Genomic DNA, 16059 nt, shown 5'->3' on the forward strand with positions numbered 1-16059 from the left:
AGGATGACCGAAGTGCGGGAGTATGTACTGCAAGATCCGCAGCAAGAACTTCTGCAGACATGACAGGTGCAGGAGGCGCGCAGCATGCGCAGTCTCCAAGGATGATCTCCAGTATTGGGACCCGCAGATATGTTCAATATGTACCAACCTGATTACCGAGGCATTTGACAACCCTAAGACAGCGGAGTCAAGGGACGCAGCTAGGGTAAAGTTACGAACCTGGGTGAGGGGTTTCCAGAAGAATACTTCAGGCCCCTATCTTCCAAGCGAGAAGATGAGGGCTTACCTTTTTCCTAAGGCATCGGTGGATGCAGTGATCCCTCAGCCTCATGCGGAGATCCCGTTAGTTCAGATTCCGGTAGATTCTGAAGTCTCGGCCGCCCTACAAGACATCCAACTGGACGATAGCATGTCTGAGGTGTCCGAGTACATGGAAAAGGACCTTCTGGCAGAAGATGAAGAAGAGGAGCTGACCCAGGCTCTTTATACTGAGGAAGACGAAATTGACGAGGTGTCGGTTACATCGGTTCCGGCCCCTGAACCTGTTCCCTCAACATCGTCTGCTCTCCCAGAAGATCTGGGAAGGACTCTCTCTTCCATCGTTGAAATGATTCAGCAGATGCAGAAGAAGAATGAAGAAAAGGAAGCTGCAATGAAGTTGGAGATAAGGAGACTTGCAGCATCACGTAGGCCCCAGAAGAAGCTCAACTTGAAGGACCTTCCTTTGTGCTCGGATGCCAATCTTTGGAGGTATGCCGAGCACATGCCTATGACAACAGGGAAGATTGTCATTTCGGAGAAGTTGGGTTCGATTCCCTTGGAAGAGGTGGAATTCTGGCCCAACAAGGACTCTTACCCGGACTGCTATGTCCGTCTTAGGAAGGAACCACCCCCAAAGGAAGAGACGGAGCCGAAGGAGGTCATAGTTTTTTACCATAGTAAGGCACAGGCCTTACTTACGAGCTCGATGAAGGAGAGGGGCTTCACAAACTCAAAGATTCCAGCTCTGAGTAAGAAGCATCCTTCCTTTGTGGCTTCTCCTACCAGAGCCTTTCCCTTCATAGAGAAGGGATACAAGGCTGTCTTGAAGGCTGTTGAGGCAGGGAAACCATGTCCCTCCTTGGAGGAATGTAAGCCCTTGTCCCTGATTACCCATGGACCAGAAAGACTGGAAGGACATTCACCTTACCTTCTCAGTCGGAAAGTTGGAGGCTGACATTGCCGGACGTCAGTTCAGTGAGGACCTCCCAAAGCTGTCAGATTTTCTCTTGCGCAGGGAGCAAGAGACAAAAGAGAGGCTTGCTGTGTCGATGTCCTTACAGATGACTTTGGAGACAATGGCAAGCGACCCCAAGATCCATGAGATGTTCATGGTAGTGGCCAAAACCCATTTGGCTACAGTAACAAAGGATCTCTACAGTTTCATCAAAGCTAGAAGAGCTTGTAGAGAGTTCGTGTTCGCCTCAGCTACAGTAAGGCACGAACCGAGGAAACTGATCTCCTCTTGTATATGGGGTAAAGACCTCTTCCCTGATGAAGTGGTCAAAGAAGTAGTGGATAAGGCCGCCACGGAGAATAGGAACCTTCTCCAAAAGTGGGGCCTAACTCTTAGAAGAAAGTCTTCCCCAGATGAGGGTCCCCAACCTAAAAGGAAGTAAAAGCAGCCTAGGCTATCCTCTTGGCCAGCCAAACCTTATTGGCAGCAACAACAACTTCCGGCGACCACAGTGCCCCAGATTGTGGCACAACCTCCAACCACATATCAACTGGTACCTCAAGCGGTGACAACTCAGTCACCGGCGTTCAACCCAGCGTTTGAAGGGCAGACAACTACCTTTCGGCCAAGGTCTAGAGGAACAGCCAGAGGTTCATCTAGACGCCCTTCAAGAGGAAGGGGATTCAGGGGAGGGCGCGGTCAAGGAGGCAAGGCCTCAGGTCCACAACAACAGAAGTGAGATGTTTCCGGTAGGAGGGAGACTTCATCTTTTTCGGGATCGCTGGACCTTCGATCCCTGGGCCCACAGCCTAATCAAGAATGGACTGGGTTGGAGTTGGTACAGCACTCCACCTCCGTTCCCTCGGTTCTTCCAACACTCTACTGTACCCCCATTCTGGAAGAATACGTTCAAGAACTCTTGGAGAAAAGAGTAATCCGAAGGGTAAAGTCCATCAAATTCCAAGGAAGGCTGTTTTGTGTTCCAAAGGAGGACTCAGAAAAACTCAGAGTCATTCTAGACTTGTCGCCACTCAACAAGTTCATAGTGAACTACAAGTTCAGGATGCTGACAATTCAACACATAAGGACCCTACTGCCCAAACGGGCATTCACCATCTCTATAGACTTGTCAGACGCTTATTGGCACGTTCCAATTAGTCGTCATCTCTCCTCCTACCTAGGCTTCAAGCTACAAAGAAGACTTTATGCTTTCAGAGCCATGCCATTCGGGATAAACATAGCCCCAAGAATCTTCACGAAGCTTGCGAACACAGCTGTCCAGCAGTTACGTCTAAAGGGAATCCAAGTAGTAGCCTACCTGGACGACTGGCTAGTGTTGTTTGTTGTTGGGGTATTAAAGCCAACACTTGTTGTTGGCACGGGCCTTTCCCTTGGTTGGCCCGTAGACTGGCTAGTATGGGCAGCATCCAGAACAGAATGCATGCAAGCCTTCAAGAAGGTGATCCAGTTCCTGGAACATCTGGGATTCAAGATCAACATCGAAAAGTCTCAACTTTCTCCATCTCAAAGTTCCAATGGCTGGGAATCCACTGGAACTTACAGTCACACCAGCTTTCCATTCCTATGAAGAAGAGGTAAGAAATAGCGGGGTCTGTCAAAAGACTGATAGAATCCAAAAGGATATCAAGACGCGAACAGGAGAGAGTGCTGGGCTCTCTTCAGTTCGCTTCAGTAACAGACCCTGTACTAAGAGCACAGCTAAAGGATGCAACCGGAGTTTGGAGAAAATATGCATCAAACACGCTAAGAGATCTGGTAAGACCAATACCGACTCGTCTACGAACGCTTCTCAAGCCGTGGTCCAAAGCCAAACAACTGAAGAAATCGGTACTACTTCAGCCACCTCCCCCCTCAATAACTATTCATACAGACGCTTCAAAGCAGGGGTGGGGAGGTCATTCTCACCGAAAGAAAGCCCAATGAGCTTGGTCCAACCTCTTGAAGAAGTTTCATATAAACATCCTAGAAGCCATGGCAGTAATACAGACTGTGATACAGTGTTAACATTTTGATATTAAAAGTGGCGCATATACGTTTCCTTTTTAGATGAAACAATACTTTCTGTTCTACTGTTATCCTTATGCTTGATTATGTGCTCATCCACATATTATATTTCTTATAATTGTCGATTGACCTATATATTTTATTGATTGTCAATAAATTAGTTCTTAGTGAACCTTGCGTCTTATTCTCCCATATCATTTTTATTAAATAATGTATTAGCATTACAATTAAAACTATGGATAATTTTAACATGAATAGTCTTAAGATTGTTCTTTGCTACAAGCAAACATTCATTAATGTATTCTTTCTTCAAGAAGGAAAGATTTCATACTCTAAAGGGATGGTGGTGATACGCAGTATTATTCCTACACGGATGTAATCCTTTGTCTGATCCATTGATAAGAACAGCCACACCAGGGGAATTGTCGGTACTTCATACTGACATTGGTGGTTCTTATACAAACTTTGCTTTACAATGTATAGAGTGAGACCACTATACTGGCTTGTATGTTAGTCATCCATAGGTATATGTACTCCTCGAGACTTTTCCCAGAGTCTAGTATGACTCTTCCCTGTAGGGGTCAGGAAGCACTAACATAGTTTATGCTTAGGTGAAATGATGTATGACGGTAACATCATAGGTCTCTAGGGGTATGCTGACCAGGAAATACTTTCTTGAGGGTATGGCATGATTCAAGAATCCACAGATACAGTAATGCTCTGGTATACTTCCATCAGGACGACATGGCCTGAGCCAAAAAAACGGATTTTGAGCGAAGCGAAAAATCTATAATTTTGGGTGAGATAGCCATGTCGTCCTTTTTTTAGTATAAAAGGGCTATAGGACCCCTCCCTATAATGCAGTATCTGTAGCACCTCGTATATCGCTACAAGGAATAAAGAGGGCGCCATCGGCGGCATTATGTACACACTCGAAATGAGATAGGAGAGGTACCTTATTAACGGCTCTCCTTTCATTCTCGCTTTTCGTTTTCTTGCCACTTTGACCCCTCGAAGTGTTAATTCTGTTCGGGGTAATGATAGCTATGTGGCGTGTCAAGAATATGTCCTCTGATATTACGCGATATCCCATTTTAGATTTATTTAGGGATATTCGCTCCAGGAGTTAGAATTCTGGATACCTTAAGGTAAAATTCTCTGGGAATATCACCGTAGTCAAATATACCCTAGGAAGCTACCCTAAAGGAACTTCCATCAGGACGACATGGCTATCTCACCCAAAAATAGATTTTTTGCTTCGCTCAAAATCCGTTTTATGTCCAATATTATTAGTTATCATATGAATAGGTTCTCTTTCTCTGTGCGTGTGTGTGTGAACGGGTAGTTCAGTTTAAAGCTTCATATAGTATTAAATGTTCAGTTCATTATTAAGCCTTCATATTTCATTAGACATTATTGTGTTTAATTCTGGGTTTTTAAAGTATGTTTGTATTCTATTTTCCAATGTTGGGAGGATTTCAGTAATCAATAATTACTTTTGTTTTACTTTTGCTAGGCATTAGCTGATCTCGAGGTCACGCTACCGTATTGCGATTATGCCAAAATGTAAACAACACGGTGTTATTTATATAATTTTCTTGACTTATTCGAAATATTCTCTCTCTCTCTCTCTCTCTCTCTCTCTCTCTCTCTCTCTCTCTCTCTCTCTCTCTCTCTCTCTCTCTCTCTCTCTCTCTCTCTCTCTCTCATCTCATTGGAGAATTTTCTGATAATGTCGTGTATTTTTTCCCACAGCCTAACCTCGTCTCCTGGGCGTCAACCAAGTTCGTCTCATCAGTTACCAAGACAAAGAAATGCCCCAACTCATGATGCCAGAGTTGCAGGAGCAGCAGCCTTGGCCAGGTTTGAACAGCAAACAAAGAAGACAGATGTTGATTGGTAAGTTTTATGAGATAAATATTTTGTCATTCTTTGTTCGGATACAATACAAACAGGAAAACTTAGTGTGTATCAATGATTGTGTTTCTAATCTTATGAATTAGCAATGTAGAATTAACAGATATATTACCAAAATAAATTTGGTCCTTCCTTTTGGAATTAGAAAAAAGTTAATAAAATAATTGTGCTAAAAGTCGTTGCGAGAATATTTCAAATTTTGTATTTGTACTTTTTTGGTGTATGGCATGTTAATTATCTCCGCCAACGAAGTTTAAAGGAGGTTACGTTTTTGCCCTTGTTTTTGTGTTTGTTTGTGAACAACTTCTTGGCCACAATTTTAATTGTAGAGTAATGAAATGTGCAGGGTAAAAGCTGGAATGATTAAATGTGGAAGGTCAAGGAGAATGTCCAGCTTACGTAATCAGTCATAAGTTTGGACATCTTTGTCTTAGAGACTTGAAACTTTGGTTCATATTTGAGTGTATGAAAATCCACGCCAATTAATACATGTTAAGGTCAAAGGTCTAGGTCAAGGTTGAGCAAAAGGTTGAGAAATAAGCTCCACTTTACTTGGTGTCCATCTAGTTAATTAAATGCACTGATGTCCTTATATAAGTCTTATCAAGATATGTGTTTTTGACTATTTTTACATCAAAATATGCCAACTAACCCAAATTCCTCATAAACCTTATGGTTTTTTAATCAAATGTTAAACCATTCTGCAATACTGTTAATTGTAGCTTCTCGGACATTAAATGGAAAATGGATTTTAGGGAATATTTGTATGTGGAGTATATTTTCCCATTCATGTTTTAGAGCTCATTTTTTTGTATAGAATAATTTTTTCCTTTAAAAGAATTAGTTTTTTAGTCAACATTTGATTTTTTAAATGAAAATGTAGAATAATATTGCTATAGCTCCCCTTTTATTTTGGAAGTTTAAGAGTTAAATATGTTTTGATTAATAGAGATGAAAACTAGTTTTGATTCTTTAAGTCATGGGCCACACTTCAAGTAGGAAATAAATCCCATACGTTCATTGTCTGCGTTCTTGTTTTCCTTGGGTCTTTCTAAATACATGCTTGTAAATATCTATAATCACTTTTCACTGAAAAAACTTACTTTTATGTCTGTTACCAATTTTTTTTTGGCACTTCCTATTTTGAACTTAAGATTGTTCAGCCCTAATGTAACTTGTATGTTACTTTTGCTTTCCCACTGTATCCCTACATTAATGAGTCTGTTGCCTGATGCACACTTTCCAATGCCTTCTATCAAGGCATCCTCTCCCACCTAACCTCTTCTCTCCATATCATCCGTCACCTTATCTCAACATTTAATTCTCTGCCTCCCTTTCGATCTTCTCTCCTTAACAGGTTCCTCCCAAGCCTTCCTCACTCCCTCCCCACCATTCATCCTCAACATGTGTCCACATCATCTCAGTCATGACACTCGTATCACTTTTTAATCTTCACTACCCCTGCCATTCTTCTTATTTCATCATTTTTCAATCTTTCAAGCAGTGATCTTCCCATAATCCACCTCAGCATTCTTATCTCTGTTCTCTCAAGGTTTGCTTCCTCTTTTCATTTTAGAACCCATGTTTCCGATTCATACCTTAACGCTGGTCATATTACTGTGCTATAAATCTTGAGTTTTACCTTGATTGACATTTTTCTTATCGTATACCACTCCTTTTGTAACTTATATTTGCTCCTATGCAAATACAAACCTTTATTCTTTACATAAGTGTGTGATTTCAGCAAAGCTTAAACACTGCTGCTGTTAAAACTTGACGAGGTGTCAACAATCAACGGGTTGTTACCAGTCGTCACCGAGAGGCAACCAACCCCTCCCCGACCCTGCTGGCTCACTGACAGACCCCTTTGATTTCAGCCATGAGTGTGATCGGATGTTTTCACATCACTAAACTTAAATGGTTAAAATTTAAACGTTTCCTTTTATTTTCAGGATTATACGTGTGTTTCCCAGTGAGGAATGCCAGACATACGTATGTGTCTTGGAGTGTCGGGCAGTAGTTGCGGCACTTCATTCTAAGAGGGAGATAGATCTTCACCACCTTTGCCCATGTTTTAGAGGACAATCTTGCACGCAGGCTTCTCCCTGAAACAAGTGGCAGGTGTACGACCGAAGGAGGGAAAACAAGTCTAAAAGGGATTCTTTGCCTTTGGGGTCTTCCTCAAAGTCTAAGAAATCCTGACTTCTCTAGCTCTGTACTCTCCCCTCCGACTCTAATCAATCGGCCTCCTCCTGGAGTCGCTCTTGGAAGAATGGTGGCCTGTTAACTTTGGCACAACCATTGAGGCCAGAAGCTCTTGGCAAAATTAGGTAAGCTTCCGCTCATGGCAAGTCTGGTGTGCAAGATGCATTGTGTCTGAAGTGTTCCCCTTCAAAAGACAGGCGTGTGGAAGTGTTGGCTTGGAGGTCTCAGCAGGAGAGTGTACCTGCTCCTACCAAGAGTGCTTTCAGCTCATTCCCTTCTAGAGCTGAGAGGAGAGTCTCTCCTTCTCGGTCTCATGCCCCAAAGCCTTCTACTTCCTCGACAAGCACTCGCCCACCTGAGTGCCTGCAAGGTGACACGCGCGAGTTTGTCTCCAGCACTTTCTCCTGCTAGGAGGATTGTGTTTGCTGAGCAGCTTTCCTTCTGAGGAAGTCAACCCTGCAAGATAGCAGAAGTTCAAGCCTGTTATACTTTGGGTGTAACAAGGCACAGAAAATTTTTTGTGGGTGTGTAATTGTTTCCCCCTGCCAAAAGTCATGAGATTAAGAGTGATATTGTCATGCTCAGGATCCGAAGATGGTTAAATGTATTGTGATGAGCATGATGGAAAAGGCAGCTCTTCATCGACTGGATGAACAATGTGTTTTACCTAAGTTTAATAGAAATAGTTCGAGAAACAAATGCCTTTAAAACATTTCCTTGTCATGAACAGGGCTCCTGGTTACCCTACAGCTTTGGAGATTTTTTTTCTTGCATTTTGACTCCTATCATTCGTCCCATATATCATCATGGGATTTCAAAATTCCAAGATGCTTTACACCAAAGCATGAAGGGACCTCAAATACTAAGTTAATCTTCAGAGTAGTAGTAGGAGATCCACTTCTGTATCCTGCACTTTGTAGGTTTCATAAACAAAGAACTATGACTATGAACTTGTCCTTGAGGAAAGTTTGGCCAGAAAGTGTATAAACTGTAAGAGAGACTTCAAAGGCTTCTAATCCTGGGCCTGGGGATATGGTTTCTGTGAAGTCCATGGGGTTCGAGGTCAGTGATGTGTAAATCAGGGGAGGGGCTCAAGGCAGAGCTTACCAAAGAGGAGTTGAAGGAGCTTTAGATAAAGCAGGACCAGGAAAAGATGGAAGTATTGTTCTCAGGCAAGGAGGAAGAGACAGAAGAAGCCCCTAGTTCACTAGATAAATATATGAAAAATGGGTAAAGTTGCATGGTTATGTAGAAAAGTATTAGCCCAATAAATCTGTAAGAAATGTCAACACAATTGATATGTGACCAAACAATGTATTTTTTTCTAAAATTCTTTAGGCAAAGACAAAAGTACCATTATTTACTTTAGGAAAAGGTAAAAGCACCATTATTAGACAGGTATTTTCATGAAAATACAACCTGGTAAACTTCAACCAGAACCAAGTCTAGATAAAAAGGCTGAAAATGAAAGAAAGAAATTATCTTAGATTTGAAGTTTTCTACAAGTTTTAAAACACTGACATCTTCTCACCTCGACTCCATTGTCGGAAATCATCAACTTTTCTCAGATAAAGGGTATTTAATTTATCTCATTTGACTACTTTCTCTGGCCAATATATAAATATACAGAATGTATATTATGCATGAAAGAAGTTGGAGATGTGGGACTTTAGAACAAATTAAATCTATTCACATGATTCTGTATAGTGAAAATTCTTCGTGGAATGTGTCGTGTTTAGTATATAACCGCCCTTCCAACATGGATTAAGGCTGTACACATCGGTATTACTATATAGTCAGATATTTTCAATTAGTATTCAATTCAGTACTTACAGTCAGACCTCGGCTTTGACGGGTGTTACATAAAACATATTAACGAATTATAGTATTCATAGTTAAATATTACGAAATACAGAGTATTTATAGTATTCATTGTTGAATAACACTAAATACAGGAATGCATTCATATTTATGTACTGTAACACCAAATACAGAACAGTGCTTTTATAGAAAAACAAAAAGGTATTAGTATTACTCAAAGGCTTGAAAATTCACTTATATAACAGCAGCAGTCTGAACTTGCTCTCACGTGTTATACTGTACATATGAGTATACTCTGCTGTATTTAGTCTTGAATAACTCAATTCTAATGCCGTTTTAGTTAGGGTGCGTTCACAATTATATGAGTCAATTGTGTAGCCTGTTAGAAATCTCCCATCCTGGCTGGCGATCTGCTGGACTAGGATTTGAGACCTGCTCAATCTCGATAGTTTCTTGTAGTATCAGTAACCTCACCATGCTTGTGAGCTAATGATGAGCAGTGTAGGGAAGCCTGTAGATCTACCTGCTGAGTCATCAGCACACATTGCCTGGCCCTCCTTGGTCCTAGCTTGAGTGGAGAGGGGCTTGGGTGCTGATTATATGTATACTGTATATGGTCAGTCTCTAGAGCATTGCCTCTGGCATTTATGAGTGACCTTTAAACCGAAAAGATGTAAAAGCCTTGAGTGAAATAAGACGAAATACAGCACAGAATACTCGGTTGTCTAACAGTAGAGAGGAAGTTGAGACTGATAATGATGTGATGATCTTAGAACATATGCTAAACCAAGGGACTAATACATTTTTATATCATTTACTGCCCATTGGTTTTAATGAATCATATTTTGGGATAATGAAATTGAGTAATGAAATAATGCTTCGTTTTTGCATGAAGAAGTATTCAGCCAAGTCTGTTTTCTTGATTTCATCATAATTCAAAACCAAAATTTTAATTTGATTTCTTATTGATTATGGCCTATTATTGAAGGCATCTGTCACTATGTTTATTAAATAAGTTTTATTTCTTTGTTTAAACTTGTTTGCATAATTTTTTTTTCTTGTATACCATAGTGTAGGTATCGATAACTTTCAAATTTTGAGGTTATGGACAAATAGGGAAAATTCTAAGTTTCAGACAACTAGGTTAGCCTACCATCAACACAACAAAGCTAGAATACTATGAATAAAGAAAGATTTAATTACCGGAAAATATTCTTATTTTTCTTAAACATAAAACTGTATACCATGTTTTAAATGAGTATGTGATATGATTTTAAGTTAATCTTTCCAAGCTACTACTCTGTGAATGAATAATATGCCATTAGAATACCCTAACAATGACACAACAGAGGTCGAAAGAATGAATATGCTCATAATCCCAATCTCTCATGTAATGGGCAAACCCTGACTTTGGATATCAAAAAGCTAGTCTTGAATTTTTTTTATTTTTATTTCAGGACCCAATATGCAATTAAAGCCCAAGCAAGGAAGGAATTGGAGGCTGAAAGAAAGGCGATGGAGCAGTTGAAATTGACAGAGTCTGAAGCCGAAGATTTCAAACCAAGGGAAATTGAGTGTGACAGTGCGTCTGTGTTAGCAGTCCAAGGAGTCTACTTTTACTGTCCTCTTCTAGGTTTGTTGAACTTTTTGTTACCAGTGTATAGTGTAATTTTATCTCTCTCTCTCTCTCTCTCTCTCTCTCTCTCTCTCTCTCTCTCAGTATTTATATTGTTATTTTATAAATCACTGTGTTGGTAAGGCTGCAGTGGAGGAAATCAACATACAAATTCTCTCTCTCTCTCTCTCTCTCTCTCTCTCTCTCTCTCAGTATTTGTATTATTTTTAATTTATAAATCACTGTGTTGTTCTCTCTCTCTCTCTCTCTCTCTCTCTCTCTCTCTCTCTCTCTCTCAGTATTTGTATTGTTATTTTTATTTTATAAATCACTGTGTTCTCTCTCTCTCTCTCTCTCTCTCTCTCTCTCTCAGTATTTATATTGTTATTTTTATTTTATAAATCACTGTGTTGTTCTCTCTCTCTCTCTCTCTCTCTCTCTCTCTCTCTCTCTCAGTATTTATATTGTTATTTTTATTTTATAAATCACTGTGTTGTTCTCTCTCTCTCTCTCTCTCTCTCTCTCTCTCTCTCTCAGTATTTATATTGTTATTTTTATTTTATAAATCACTGTGTTGTTCTCTCTCTCTCTCTCTCTCTCTCTCTCTCTCTCTCTCTCAGTATTTATATTGTTATTTTTATTTTATAAATCACTGTTGTTCTCTCTCTCTCTCTCTCTCTCTCTCTCTCTCTCTCTCTCTCAGTATTTATATTGTTATTCTTATTTTATAAATCACTGTGTTGATAAGGCTGCAGTGGAGGAAATCAACATACAAATCTCTCTCTCTCTCTCTCTCTCTCTCTCTCTCTCCTCTCTCTCTCTCTCTATACAATAGTTTTCCCGAGTCAGCAGATTCCATGATAGTATTACTCCAGCTAGATTGAAGCTCTCTAATTTCTTGCGAAATATTAGTTTTGATTTTAATTTTTATTTTTATTTTAATTCTTGCTTATTTTTTTTTCACCAAGGGCTTATCGTTCATTTTCCTTACTATTTTCATTTTTGTAAGAATTCCAAAGAGAGGAGAAAAACAGTAATATTATGAAAGAGTGAGAGAGGAATTTTTAGACAGTAATAGAACACAGCTCCTCTGACAAATTTTTCAAATGTCATTTGTAGATTTTATTCTCTTGATTGGTTAATTTCTCCTATTTTTTTTAAAATCAATTGTTTGTATATACAATATTAACAAGGGTTAGGTTTCTCTAATGGAAAATATTTTGGTTTTATATTGCTTTTCCCAATTTTTATGAATTCAATGAAAAGTTTTTATATTTATATGACATAATGCTGTACTTTCTGTTGTATAATCTTTGATTGCTAAAAATCTATATAATGTATATTATTTTTTTTCAAAGGACCAGAAATTGCTACTTACAATGAAATTAAGCAACAAATAAAGGAGTTTTTGTTTAGCCAAGTAGAAGAAGACAAGGGGGTCTCATCCTGCCTTATCATCCATACATGTAATAAGAATAAAGAAAAAGTAAGTAGAAGGTTTCAAATGTATTTATTTCTTATTTTTCTTCTGGTATTGCTTTCAACTCATTTTGTTTTCTGTCGTAGACTCTGCTTATAGTAATTTTTACTAATGGTTCTATGTAACACTCTTCAATCCCTGCATCATTGTTTTCTTCCTTTGATTTTATTTTTTATTGGCTGTAGCACTGTAACAGTATCAACCAAACTCGGCTGAGTCCCTTGTCAGCCAAGGAGGATCGAATAAGAAATATATCCCATTGTTCCCACACTAACAAACCTTTCGTTATGTTGACAGGATATCCCGAAGGAGAGACTACGGGGAAAAATACAAATTATCTCCAAATTTGTCATTTCTGGGTCGACCTGTGGCGGCCGGTGAAAAGAGTCCTTCTTATATATCTTTTCTGATAAAACCTTCCAATTATACCAGAGAAAGATAAAAGCATGGAATGCTGAGGTTACAACCCTCGCGCGAGCACCTTTTGGGTGTCGTGTATAAAGCAAAGGCGCGTGAAATCCACTATTCACAGGTTGTCTTCCAGTCGTCAAAATCCCTTTTTTGTTTCTCTACATGTCGGCTACCTCCCAGAATTGGGGGAAGTGCCATGGTAGATAGATACATAGGTTTAATTAATAGTCAATTATGTGTAGCTCCTTCAAGTTTCATTTTCAAACCTCATTAAGAACCAATTCTTTAGGCAAGTCCTAATAGGGAGGTGCAATGGAACTTGGCTGTCTCATTCAATTAGTTTGAAATACTATTGATCAGAAGGATACATGACTTTCATAGCCAGCTAATGTGTTTTAAGAAAAGGTGGTGCATGGAATTTTGCCTACTGACAGATGGGAGTTTTGTCCTTCACCCTACACATTTTGATATGGAGGATTACCTCCAAGTCTAATCTCAACCTAATCTATTTTGGTAGTAAGGCTGATGTTGATTTTTTTTTTTTTTTTTTTAAAGCAGTCTGAATTTTCTTTAAGATTCAAGTTGTTTCATCACAATTCATCTATGATAAGAGCCAATTATTCCTATGAACCTTCCCCGATGTTCATATTGCTGCTTCTCTAGAAGCTCGGTTTAATCGACATTACCTGTAAAGAAAATTATAATTTTTAAAACTTTCCAGTTTCCTACCCTTTAATATACATATGCCTTTGCTAAAGTAATGGAATATTCTAGTAGCAAGTGGGAAAAAGGTCAGTACAGTATTGACGTGCCGTAGTCTCTCTATCATTTTAGTTTCTCTGTTGTTAGGTATTACTGCATTTTAGGGTATCTCCCTCTAGATTTGTCAGCAGTTACAGTGTGGAGTATTCAAGGGAATATTGTTTTTTGGTGATCTGGATCAGGATTCTCTTTGTTCTTTGCATCAAGGGTAATACCTTTGAACACCTTTTGTGAGGGGTGTGTTTTCCTCAGTCGCTCTCTTGTAAGAGTTGGTTGCCAATCAAGTTCAAAGTTCAAAATGTAAAATGAAACACACTTTTAGTTCTGGGGAAATCCTGGGAAGACTAAGCTAGTTGATCATAGCGGAGCTGATGACGATAATGACACGCCAGTACGCATAGCTATTTCACCTAACCAGCCAACGTTTGAGAGTGATGAGCTTCAAAAGCTCTTGACATTTCTAGCTTCATTTATTAAATATCAGAAGGTCGGCGAGTCCTCTCTTTAAGGCTGTAATTCTGATCCTATCCGCCCGGGTGTCAACAATAACTTAACTTCTCAAGTATATTGTAGTGATAATATTATTCCTTTCGATTAAGGTTCTGAAAGTTCGCTGCATAATACGGATTAGAGATCCTCCCACTGAGCCTTAAATTATTTAATTGCTAAACCATGGGATTCCTGCAATCCTAGTCGCCGTTTTAAACAACTCTGTGTAACACTAATGTTTAAATGGGTATTGACTAAAGAATTATCTTTAAATTATTTGACTTTGTTTTTGTATCTCTCATCCACCCTTTAAATTGCCTCATGTGTCCATTGATTTCAGGTTTGTGCAATGCCCTACTCTCAGTAGGGAACTTGATGGTAAGAGCCAATCAACTGCAATTGGTTTAAAGACTGTCTTGGCCATTAGAGAGTAAATATCCCTGCCCAGTAAATGACATGAAACCAGAACTGGTTGGAGACCTTTTGATAGGTATTGTCCTTGATGTGGGAAGGTATAGCAAAGCTTTATCAAAGTTCTTCTGAATTACAGTAACCTGTCACACTGAAGACATTTCTCAGATCCTTTTTCCGGCATTGACCAAGGGAGGTAGTGATTGTACATAATCCAGTCTACTGTTCTTGCTTTTTGTAACAGTTTGGTGGAACTGATGTACGGTGTGTTTGCTCTGCCCTGAGCCTGATTATGTGGTGTATGCTCAAGGTGCCTCTTTTTCTAAAGCATTTGTGATTTCAGAGGGAAAGTGAGTTTATGTGTAGTGGAACAAATATTACCTCCGCAGTTTGATTGGTGGCCGTATGTCTTGAAAACAATTTACCTCATCTCCATTGCAAGTGCATTTTCAACCTTAATATCTTTTCATCGTTTGTCTATGTTCCACATATTACTAAAGATAGGACATTAGTTTTTTGTTTTAAGAAAAATATTTTTATACTTTGCTTAGCTTACTCCTTTAATAACTTGACCCAGATTCTTCAATACAATTTTTATAATGTAATATTCATATGAATGAACCTCATCTAAAGTAAATGTAGCATGGTGGTTCCCTTGCCTAAAACTAGTACAAGTAGTGGCGCCCAGAGAGATTTCTATTGTTCCTACAGGGATATCCACGTAAATGTGGGTTAGTGCAATTTGGGTCAGAACTTGATTTTAAATCTGTGTATTATGCCTGAGGTTGTATTTTGGATCCTAATATTTCTCCACTAGCTAAAGTAAGCCTTCTCGAGCAACATCATATTGCACGTGGATGACATGTCATATAAGATTCCCTTAGATCTTGATGGGATAAACAAAATTTCAACTAAATTAGATCATTTGCATCATGTTTTAGATGGCAGTGCGCTTCGTTCACTTGCAAGCTCAACCACTAGCTCATCACTTGTCAGCTCTAAGGGGTGTAAATGTATACACTAGTTCATCTGCTGCCAAAATGAGTCTCCTGCATGCATGCACAACAGCCTCTATATTCAGTAGTAAACAGACTGGAAAATGCACTAATCGTTAGCTCATTCTTTCCTCGGTTCATCCAACTTTACGGGAAGATCAGGAAGAAAAGAGGCAGACCTCAAAAGTGAGGAAGTATCTCCTTTTCAAGCTTTACATAACCTTATTGGTGAGAAAATCCTATTAAGTATTAAGGTGTGTTCAGGAGCTACTTATTCTTCCAAATCTTTAGAGAAAGCTACTTCTAAGATGGTTTTTGCTCCTCAGTTCTTCAACCTATGGTAGATAGAATAGATAAATTGTTGTCAGTTTCAGAGAAAAGCTAGTAATTCTGGTTCTCATTTAGTCCTTAAGCCTTCTATACCACAGAGACTTGCTGACTTGTATAAGACCACCCGGTTACCTACAGTAATCTTGTTCTAGTCTTCAATTCAATTTCCTGTTTTGAGGCCATCATTGTTCAAAAATCTATATATTCAAGTTTTTTTCAATCTGGTAGACTAAAGAAATGTTCTTAGTGGGTAATCAAGTTGGGAGTATTCTTGAAGCACTTTCTATTGCAGATTCTATAATAGAGGTCATTGTTAGCCTGATATTTAGATTTGAATTTAATATTGGAATGTCTGACTTGTTTAGATAGAACCATCTCGGAT

The 16059-nt window shown here is 39.1% G+C and overlaps 1 protein-coding gene across 3 annotated transcripts in view; it reads left to right on the forward strand.

Moving 5' to 3' along the window:
• The window catches only part of LOC137635281 (UBX domain-containing protein 6-like), a 71669-nt gene that overhangs the window by 37644 nt on the left and 17966 nt on the right, over nucleotides 1-16059 (forward strand). For all 3 annotated transcript variants that reach the window (XM_068367743.1, XM_068367742.1, XM_068367744.1), the window contains 3 exons: nucleotides 4997-5140; nucleotides 10642-10817; nucleotides 12158-12285. In XM_068367743.1, coding sequence (XP_068223844.1) covers nucleotides 4997-5140; nucleotides 10642-10817; nucleotides 12158-12285 — 448 coding nt within the window. The remainder of the gene's footprint in view (nucleotides 1-4996; nucleotides 5141-10641; nucleotides 10818-12157; nucleotides 12286-16059) is intronic.

Source organism: Palaemon carinicauda, unplaced genomic scaffold (assembly GCF_036898095.1).
Source record: "Palaemon carinicauda isolate YSFRI2023 unplaced genomic scaffold, ASM3689809v2 scaffold110, whole genome shotgun sequence".
In the NCBI taxonomy this organism is placed as follows: Eukaryota; Metazoa; Arthropoda; class Malacostraca; order Decapoda; family Palaemonidae; genus Palaemon; species Palaemon carinicauda.